The sequence below is a fragment of the Trifolium pratense genome, linkage group LG4 (genome assembly GCF_020283565.1).
Source record: "Trifolium pratense cultivar HEN17-A07 linkage group LG4, ARS_RC_1.1, whole genome shotgun sequence".
Classification (NCBI taxonomy): domain Eukaryota; kingdom Viridiplantae; phylum Streptophyta; class Magnoliopsida; order Fabales; family Fabaceae; genus Trifolium; species Trifolium pratense.
Window position 1 is genome coordinate 14,489,424 of NC_060062.1, and position 10,413 is coordinate 14,499,836.

At 29.9% G+C, this 10,413-nt stretch overlaps 1 protein-coding gene across 1 annotated transcript; it reads right to left on the reverse strand.

The window, feature by feature from the left end:
• Positions 1-943: 943 nt before the first annotated feature.
• LOC123921105 (ferroptosis suppressor protein 1-like) lies at positions 944-4,867 on the reverse strand. The gene is made up of 4 exons (XM_045973504.1): positions 4,692-4,867; positions 3,364-3,620; positions 2,185-2,639; positions 944-1,322 (listed from the first exon to the last, which is right to left on the reverse strand). Exons 1-4 carry the CDS (start codon positions 4,796-4,798, stop codon positions 1,056-1,058), a joined length of 1,086 nt encoding a protein of 361 aa, XP_045829460.1. The 5' UTR covers positions 4,799-4,867; the 3' UTR covers positions 944-1,055.
• Between the last annotated feature and the right edge of the window lie 5,546 nt (positions 4,868-10,413).

Below are 10,413 nucleotides of genomic sequence, written 5' to 3' on the forward strand. Positions count from 1 at the left end.
ACACCCGCTCAGTCAGCAAGTGCCAACTGAAATATTTTCAATTGTTACATTTACTTATATGTCTACCATCAAACATAGCAGAGAAAAAGAGAAATAAATTTACAAGAAAATATAATATTAAATTGAATAGTTGAGATATTATAATTGAAAGAAAATTCAATAGAAAAAAAATCCATTCTCATGAATTACTAGCTCATTGTTATTTGTGATTGCATCATGTTTTTATTTTTATTTTTTTTTTAACTAAATGATTGCATCATGTTAGTGTCAAGATTCTAGTATCTTCTTAATATTAGGATTTTTTTTTTTTCATTTTCACTTTGACCCAAAGAAAAGGACCCTTTCCTACTTGTATTAATCTCCAATAATAAACTATGGACTATGCGTTTGATTTAATACAAACAAAATTGTTTGGATTAGGATAAGATATTTACCGTGTCCAAAAATGGGATAAGATCTATACTATACCCATCACTTTCATCAGATTTTCAAAAATTGGGTTGAAAATTGACTTTTATCTTCAATCTAGATATCGTGTTTGGGATTCTTATTGCTTTTGTCTTATGGTTTGGGATTTTTCATTTTCACTGAAATACTAATGTGTTCTTTCATCCTAAAATTTCAATAAAATTACATCTTACATGTCCTTAAAGTCTTGCTTAACTAAAAAATATCAATATTATTAACATGAACACATTCTTCCAAGTTTTAAGTTAAAACTTCACAACTGTGTGTATAATTTTTTATAGCCCACAATTGTGAGGTTTTAACTTTAAATTTGGATGAGGTTCACAATTTTTTATTAATATATAAAAATAAATAGTAGTATATAAAATATTTAATTTGTCTCGATAAATATTTTCAAAATATAAAATTTTCATAATTTTTTATAATAGATAATTAAAGATATTAGTGATCAAAGCTGTGCATTCGCGAATGCATGTATGCAGAAACCTAAAACAACATTTAAAAAGGAAATGTGAGAGTACAATATTACAGAAACTATGAAACAGATTGATTCATTATCACATTGCATAAATAATATCATGTCAAGCTTATACAATATGAGGGTTGAGTCCCATTTGTTTTCTTGTTTTACCAACAAACAAATCTCTAGATTTGATGAAGCCAGGTATTCTTCCACTGATTGTTAGGAATGGGAACTGTGCCACTGCATCATTCCTCCCTAGTGAAACTATTGCCATTACTGGATGTGGTTTGTAAGTTTCCCTCCAACATTCTTTACCTCCCTCCATCATCTGCCGCAAGTTCTTTGCGACCACTCCCGCCTGCTTTTGTGCCAAAAACCCTTGCTTGAGTTCCTGTTGAATTGAATTCCATTAAAAAAAATAAACTATCAGGAGGCTTGTAAAGAGATTAAAATGCAATAAGTTTATAGGGGATAGTCAATTTTACAGAAGACAATATCAAAAAAACAGTTGTAAATTGTGCATGTCTACTTTTAAAATTTGATGTCACACGGTAACTTGAATTTCTAAGTTCAAGGGTTTTGGACATTTTTCTTCGCCAACAAAGTTGCTGAACAGACACAAAGAACAACATGTTTGGATAAACCGTTTAATTAAGCGATTATAACATAAGCATTTATCAGATAAGGGCTGTGTATGGGCTCTTTGTATAATAAAATATACAATGAAGCCAAAACGGTTTTTATATTAAGCTATAAGCTTTTTCATAAGTTATACTGAAGAGTTTAGATAAATAGGTTGAAAATAACTTATGGACATGTCATAAGTTGTTTCTATAAGTTCTCTCAAACAGTTTTACAAGTGCTTATGTCACAGATAAACTTAAATAAGCCAATGCCAATCCAAATAGACCCTAAATATATTTACATGCAGTAAGGACTCCAGTCAATATAGTTTCATGAGCTAGCTATAATTTGAAAAGGGAAAGTTAACTATTCCTGGTTAGAAGCAACGATACAAGTGTTGTTCTCGTTTATTTTACATCAATGTTTTCATCATTAGCGAGTAGAAACTCAATACTAGTAAAAATACAGGCAATAAACCATGATCTCTCGGATTAATTCAAGAAAACGGACAGAAGATCATGGGAGAAGCACAAGACTGCGTAAATTGTGGGTTGAGTGTGCTATAAAAGTGGGTGGTAACATATATAACAGTGGAAAAACAGAATATGTTGGTAATAGCAAGCACTTACTGAAATATCTGTAATATCTCCAATTGCGAAAATGTTGCTCCGGCCCTTGACTCTCAAGTTTTCATCTACCTTAATCCTTCCCTGAACGTCCAAGTCATTTTTCAACACAGTTTCCTTAAGCCATGTCGAAGCAAGTGGCTTTCCCGTGCATAAGAAATGACAATCTGCTTCAATGGTCTCCCCAACTGAAGTTTGATATATCGTGCGGTCTCCGTCTGTGGTACTGTTTAAGTCAACTGCTTGTTCTAGTTTCACCTCAACCTTCTTAGATTTCAACCATTTTAGAGTCTTATCAGCAGCTTTTGCCCCTATGAATTCCAACAACCTTGGTCCTTTGTGCACTAGAGTAATCTTCTTATCCGGAAAATCAACGGCTATCTCTCCAGCAAGTTCCACACCAGTAGGACCACCTCCAACAATCAGAATGGAATGAGCAGATTTTATCTTTTCATTTTCTGCCAGATAAAATGAACTTTATAAATCAACTGCTCACAGTAACTATTTATTACATTTTTGAATCCATCTTATAAAATCAGTTACAAAACACTACTAAAATTCAATCAGTATATAATATGATTGAATCAAAAAAATAATACAAAATCTCAAATCTGATGATATAGATAATAGCAATATGCTCAAAATTCAATCAGTTGTTTCGGGTTCCAATATTTCTTCCATGGTAATACAAGAGCTCCATAGTCCTTTATTTAATTAGTACTTTACAACATTTTTTTATGAACCAGACCGAACCAGCCAGTTCAACCGGTTGAATCGGAAACTGGCCAGTTCGTCGGCTGGTTTGATCCCAGTTACCTTAGTCTGGTTGAACCAGATTCAACCAGTTGTAATCCGGTTCAACCATAGCTACCCAATTGAACCATAACATGGAGGTCTCATCGATTTGATCTCAAGTTCGGTTTTTAAAACATTGTTTTACAATGATTCATTTCATACCATGTAAGGAAGGCCTTGCAGCCAATTTTAATGATTAGCCTACATGAATTCAATGGAAAAACTTGATCTCCTCAAAGATCAGCTAAAAAACTATAATTTAAGAAACATTTAAAGGAAATCATTATGGCAATGCAGGCTCAAGTAACTGTCTCAAATTTTGCATCAGTTTAAATTTATAATAGTTTTGTCACGTTACAGGATAAAAAAAATACAGTTCAAGTTTACCTTCTGTATATTGATGAAGTCTTTCGCTCCTAAGTTTGGGTACAGGATCCGCATGACCAGTGGCAATAACAAGATAGTCATACTCAATCCGATGACCATCTGCAGTCAACACTTCGGTTTCCGTCACACTGACAGCGTTGGATGTAACAAGGTCACCTTTTGTGAAGTAATCTCTATGATTTATCACTGTCCTTTCTGCAAAGGATGGCTCCACCATTGCCCTCAAACTTGCCCATGAAATCTCAAAATATTCCTTCCTGTATTCAATTGCACTCAATCAGGAAAAGAACATATAGACAATTACAATTTGAAAAACATGTGCATGAAAAATATCTATATAGTACCAACACGTGTTGTGGTTACATACAATCACTTCTATTTTATCAAAAAAATTACCCTATGTTTGGATAAACAACTTAATAAAACACTTATAGCACAAACACTGATCGCATACGTGCTTATATATAAGTATTTCTAAAACAAAAGATAAAATATAGCCAATTGGTTTCATATAATCTATAAGCTGTTTTCATAAGCTATCTATGTTTTCATAAGCTATCTAGCAGAATTATGAAAATAAGCTGAAAAAAGCTTATGGATGGTTATGTCATAAGTTGTTTTCATAAACTCTTCCAACCTGTTTCAATTGTTTATGCTAATATATAAACTCAAATAAGTGAATACAAACAGGCTTACCGGTGTCCGTGTCGGGTTTGTGTCTGTGCTTTGTAGAAATCTATACTATACTACAATCAATCAAGCAATCATCTATGCAGTGTTTTGTACAACAGAAGTGAACTTCAATAATAATCAACACAATAACAAGTGATAAAACACCTCCAATTCCAAAATCACACTTTTCAACATCAAAATTAAAACATCAAAAATTGGGAAATTCTAAAAAGCGGTTATGATTCAAAAAAAACATCTGTTTGAATTTGGCTTATTTTTTAGCTTATGAAAATAGCCTATGCAAATAAATAAATTTTTACCTTAATTAATAGGTTTTCACAGACAAAAATTGTATTTTTATAAGTTGTTTTTTGATAAATTGCCTCGAAAAGCTTATAATAACATAAATGCTTATTTATTTGCATAAGCTAAAAAATAAGCAAATCCAAACGGGTGTAAAATAAAATTTTCAATTATGCATCAAAGGTTCTATTGAAATCAACTCATGATTTAGCATAAACCTTAACCCAGTAACCCTAATAAGCTATCTAATTAAAACAAAACAAAAAAAAAATCATAAAATCATAAAATCATAAAATTAAAAAAAAATGAAAAAATTGAAATTGAAATGATAAGAGATAAAGAGTAATTATTACGGATCAACGAGGGTGACATGTGCATTAAATTGAAGAGATTTAGCGATGAGAGAACCGGCAACACCGCCTCCTAAGATAACAACTCGCTCTTCATTTTGCTTTTTCATTTCTCCTTTGCTTTCTTTCTTTCACTGCAATGCAAATGCTGCTTTTATTTTATTTTATTATTACTAAATAAATTATTTCTTAAATGTAGTAATTTTTTTATTTTATTTCATTTAAATTTATAAATAAAAGAAATGGAGAGAATTCCAACTCTTTTTTTTATGACAACTCGATATTTTGCTTGCTTAGCTATTAAAAAAATGTGTTGGTTAAGTTTGTGTGTGATTTTGATGTTTAATCTATAATTAGCTTAGCGAGTAGTTCAAATTTTTTTTTTGACACACGGTAATAGCTAATAAATTCTGTAAATAACAATTTCAACATTTTTGTACTTTAGGTTGTTTATTTATTTTATACTACATACGTATGTTCTAAATTATAATTCAGTTTGACCTTTTAATATAAATTAATTAATAATATTTATTAATTTTGTATTAAAAATAATCATGTTTACATGTGTCACATATAATTAATCTAAATGTAGAAATTAATATTTAATATAAAATATTTAACTGTCAGAAATTTAAATGCACAAATTCTAATAAAAATTTATTAAATTTAGGCTTAATTAGTAAAATAATCCCTTAAAGACATTTTTGGTTTTACATTGGTCACTTAAAAGAAAAAAAGGTCCGAATAGGTCCCTTAAAGAAAAAAGGTTCGAATAGGTCCCTTAAAGACATTTCCGTTAATCAGTTTGGTCCTTTCCGTCCATTTTTTCAAGGACCAAACTGATTAACGGAGATGTCTTTAAGGGACCTATTCAAACATTTATTTTCCTTTAAGGGACCTATTCAGTCCTTTTTATCTTTAAGGGATCAATGTGAAACCAAAAATATCTTTAAGGGACCATTTTACTAATTAAGCCTTAAATTTATTGTCTTAACATAGCACAGTTTGTGATTATGTTCGCAGCGTGAGGACAAATTCGATTGAAATTTCTGTGGTGAATCAAACAAACATATTATTGAGTCCTAAATATGCTTCATAGAATGCACAAGATGAAAGTGAAAAGGTATATTCTCTATTAAAGTAAATTTTGTGAAAGCTTATGATAACTTTAGTTAGGAGTTTGTTTTACGAGATTTTGTTTTAGATAAAATTACGTGAGTGTTGGCAAAGAGGTGAATCATGAAAAAACAAGTATCCGAACAGGGCCATGTGAAATAGGTTGGTCCAAGTTTCAGGTTTTTACAATTAGATTTTTAGTACATTATTGATTGATCAGCTTAACTCTAAGCTTATGGCGTGGAGAGCTAAGCAACTTTCTTTTAATGGAATGATGACTTATGAGAATAATTTATGAGGCTATCCTTATTTTATCCTATGATGACAAATAAAATTCCTAAGGCATGTCTAGATGAAATTCAAAGATTGCAAAGAAAATTTATTTGGGATAATATTGAGGATGTGAGAAAATATCATGTGTTTGTTGGGAGATGGTGACCAAATCAAAATGGTTGGGGGCCTTTGATTGCGAAGATCAGATACTATGAACAAAGTTTTCCTTTCCTCAAACTAGGATTTAAATTATATTTAGGATCAAATGATTTTTTGTGTGAACTTTTACGTGTTAAATAGGAATGTAACAATTTGAGAACTGATGTGAATGTTTGGGACCAAGGTTGTTAAAATTTCGTTTTAAAACGCAAACTTTATTATTCTACGTTTTTATGTATGACTTGCATGTTAAATCAAAGCTAAACTAGTTTTGGGTTAAATCACAAGTAAAAACGAGTTTACATTATTTCACTCTATGTAAAATCATCTAAACTCGTATGTTTTGACCTACAGTAAAATCATTTAAATTCGCATGTTTTTACCTACTTGAATATTCAAAATCTCAAAAAAAAAAATTATTAATTCAAAAGCTCACTTTTATCATTTGAGCATACATTTTTTTAAAAATATATATAATTTCATATCAGTGACAAATACAATATGATATAGTATTTAGAAAAACTTTATTTTTTTAATAATAATACATGTTAATAATTAGTGTGGTAACAATTTTTGACATGTACTTTTTATAATAATATAATTCATCCGTTTCTTTAATATAAGATTCAAAATAATCATTAATATATATGGTCTATATTACAGATCAATACATCAATTATTCTAAAAGTGCTTGTTCAAAAAAATGATTCTAAAAGTGAATTTTTCCCATATAATAGGGAATGAAGGGAGTACATCAGAAAAATAATAATTCTTAGTACTTGTGTGTTTCCGACAATATCTCTTATTTTAAGCATGCGTGCCAAAATAAGAAATTGAAAAAAAATACAAAAGAATAGATGAAAACATGTGATAGACGAAACATATAAGTAATTATATTTTGATAAAATAATAATTACAAAATTTTATGCAATCTAAATATAATAAGTTATTTAATAAATAATAGATACATAAATGTAATATGGGTTTCGTAAAAATAAAATTTACAATACAATCATTTTATATTTCTATCATATATAATAGTCATTATTACATGACATGCATGATTTAAAGAGTCATATTTAATACGTGAAAAAATAAAATAAAAGAGATATTATTTTTTACAAGATATATTGATGGGTATATAGTGTGTTGGTGCTATTTGTTGAGAAAATCAAGACTTTTCGACATGTATATTTTCAACCAATACCAACAATATTTAATATTGAAATGCAGGACTATAGTCATAATTAATTCATGAGAATGAGAGAAAATCAATTGAATGTGAATTATCTAATATTTAAAATTCATATTTTAATTTAAAATAAATAATATATTAACTTTTTATATTTTCTTTAATTAATATTCATCGCACTTAAATTTCTAGACTAAAAATAAAATTCTTAATATCAGAGATATATATATGACGTAAACTCAGTAAACTCAACGAATCAAGTTTACGTTTCAGTTCCACCTAGACTAAATAAGTTGATGAAAAAACTTGATTCTGACAACCTTGGTTCGGGGTGTATAGATTTGAGCTTGTGGAAAGTTATTGTTAAGCTTGCTCCCCATTTAAATGATTTTGGTTTATGGATTGTGAAGGATGGTAGCGATATAGCAGCATGGAACATTATATGGATTTGACACAAGTTTGCGAATTGCAGATCAAAATGTGAGTATTACAGATGATCGTAATGGTGTGGAGGTATGTGACTTAATTAATATGAATGGCAATTGGAATTGGCAATTCTTACATAGCTTGTTGCTGAATACAATCTTACAGAAACTTAGAGGCAATAAAGTTTTTGTGGAGAGTTCTCCGGTAATTCCTTTGGTTGATTGAAAATCTTCAACGAAGTGTAGAGTGAAATAAACATTGGTAGTGCGTGCAGAGATGGGAGGAGTGTTTGGTGTGGTGCTATTATTTGAGGGTAGGAATGTCACAATGAATATCCATGGATGCAGATACTTCGTGTTCGTTTCATTGGACAAATATGATATTTGTGTCAGCTTCATATCCGCATGGATATCCGCTAAGCGGATAATTCCCAGATATTAAGGTATCCGCGAATATTAACAGATATTCATGGATGTCATTGTTTTATAGAAAAAATCTAATTATTGAAAGAAAAAAAAAAGTTCGTTTTTTTTAAAGACAAAATATTAATTAACACATAATATTCATACATTTTGCTCTCTTTTTTTAAACCGCAAAAGAGATTTTATTAAAAAGAAGAGGAGGGATATGTAAGAAGCTGAAAAGTTAAAGCTTTCCCTCAAAAATGAAAAAAGAATTTGAAGGGTCAAAATTACATTTTACTTTGTTAACATTAATTCACCATTACCACCCACCTTTTTACTACAATTATTTTCAAACCACCGACCTACATTTAAATGACTCACCTCACACACATCCTTCCAACACACAGCTGCCTTTCTCCCCTGCTCCCAAAATTCTACCCTCCTCATGCTCCATCAAAATCCTCCAAATCTATTTTCCTAATAGAGATTAATTAAATTCTCTAACCCTACGAAGCCCTAAACCTCCACAATCATTATCAAGACTAACCTTATTCCATTTATATATAGTTAATTTTGTGATTGTTTGATCATAATCACATGGTCTAAATTTAAGAATTTGAATTTTATATTAAATAAACAAAATTAAGAAGTCTATTTTAAAATGTGAATTAACCATCTAATCAAAATTTGATAAATTTAATCTGCTGATTGCATATAACAAATGACTACATCTAATCCAATTCTACTGATTATATGCATAGCCATGTGCTTTGCAATACCATATCATAATAATAAAATATGAACGTGGGTGAGGAATTTGCACATGACATGGTGTTAATATAATGAGACACAGCACTGAAACCATGGCACAGGTTGCATTCTTAATACTACAAATCATGTTTAATGTTTGCTAGTGTTTGATGTTATTCAACTTCCCATTATATTCGTATATTAGTATCATACACTAATCATTGTTTTTATATCGTTTTCAACTCATTGATCTTTGTGTAAATGATGGTGTCGTCGTGGCCCCATATTGGAAATTCTAGTTCATTCTATTATCTATCTACTATACTGTGTTTGACAAATAACGGTGTAAAATAATCACTTTTGTCTTCACCCCAAAATAAATCACTTTTGTATTGTGGATAAAGTTGTTTTGCCTTGAACTTGGCTTGCTTTTTCTTTCTATATTAGGTGTGTGTAGTGGGGTTGTTGGGGACTTGGGTCACAAAGAATTCATGTTAAGTGTTAACCTAGCTAGAGTAGGAGAATTAATTTTAAAATAAAAAATAGGAGATATCAATCCTAAATAGGAGATATTAACACTGATGGGGAAGCTTTAGTATTAATTGGGTGTATGACTTGTAATTGAAAGGAGTTGATTTTGTTCTCGATTCAAAGAAAGTGGTAGATTATTTTCACAAAAGAGGAAATGATCTTAGTGAGTTTGGTGATGTTATGATGGAATGTAAGAATATGTTTAGTTTATTTTTTGAAAACTCTTGTGTTGAGTTTAATATGAGACAAGTCAATGATACCTCATGCTTTTGCAAGGGTAGCCACATCTATAGCTAGTCTTAATACTTTTATGAGGAGTGCTAGCAACACACTCTTTAACAAACACACTCCAACACACTCTCTTTTATTGGTTAAAATTTATATGGGTCTCATAAAAGTTATATGGGTCCACATTTTTTTATGGGACCCATGTGAATTTCAATCAATAAAAGAGAGTGTGTTGGAGTGTGTTTGTTAAAGAGTGTGTTGCTAGCATTATTCTACTTTTATTGTTGTACCAACATGTATTACTCGGTTAATTTTGAAGAAAATGATATAAGTATCTTTTGATAAATTTTTTTTTAAAATAGATTATATCTATAAAATTTAATATAACTTAGTCTGAAATTATTTAACATGTCAATGAAATATATATTTTTTTTTTACACATGTCAATGAAATAAATTAAAATTAATATTTAATATTAAATAAGTAATTTTGATGTATCTCATTGACATCAAATAATTTCATATTAATGTCAAGTTTTCTTATAATTTTTTTTGTTACCATGATATTGGTACGGAGTTTCCACAGTTGTTAACGATGACTAACCTCCGTTGAGAAACTTGTGGGGCACATAAGATGAGTTCTCTCC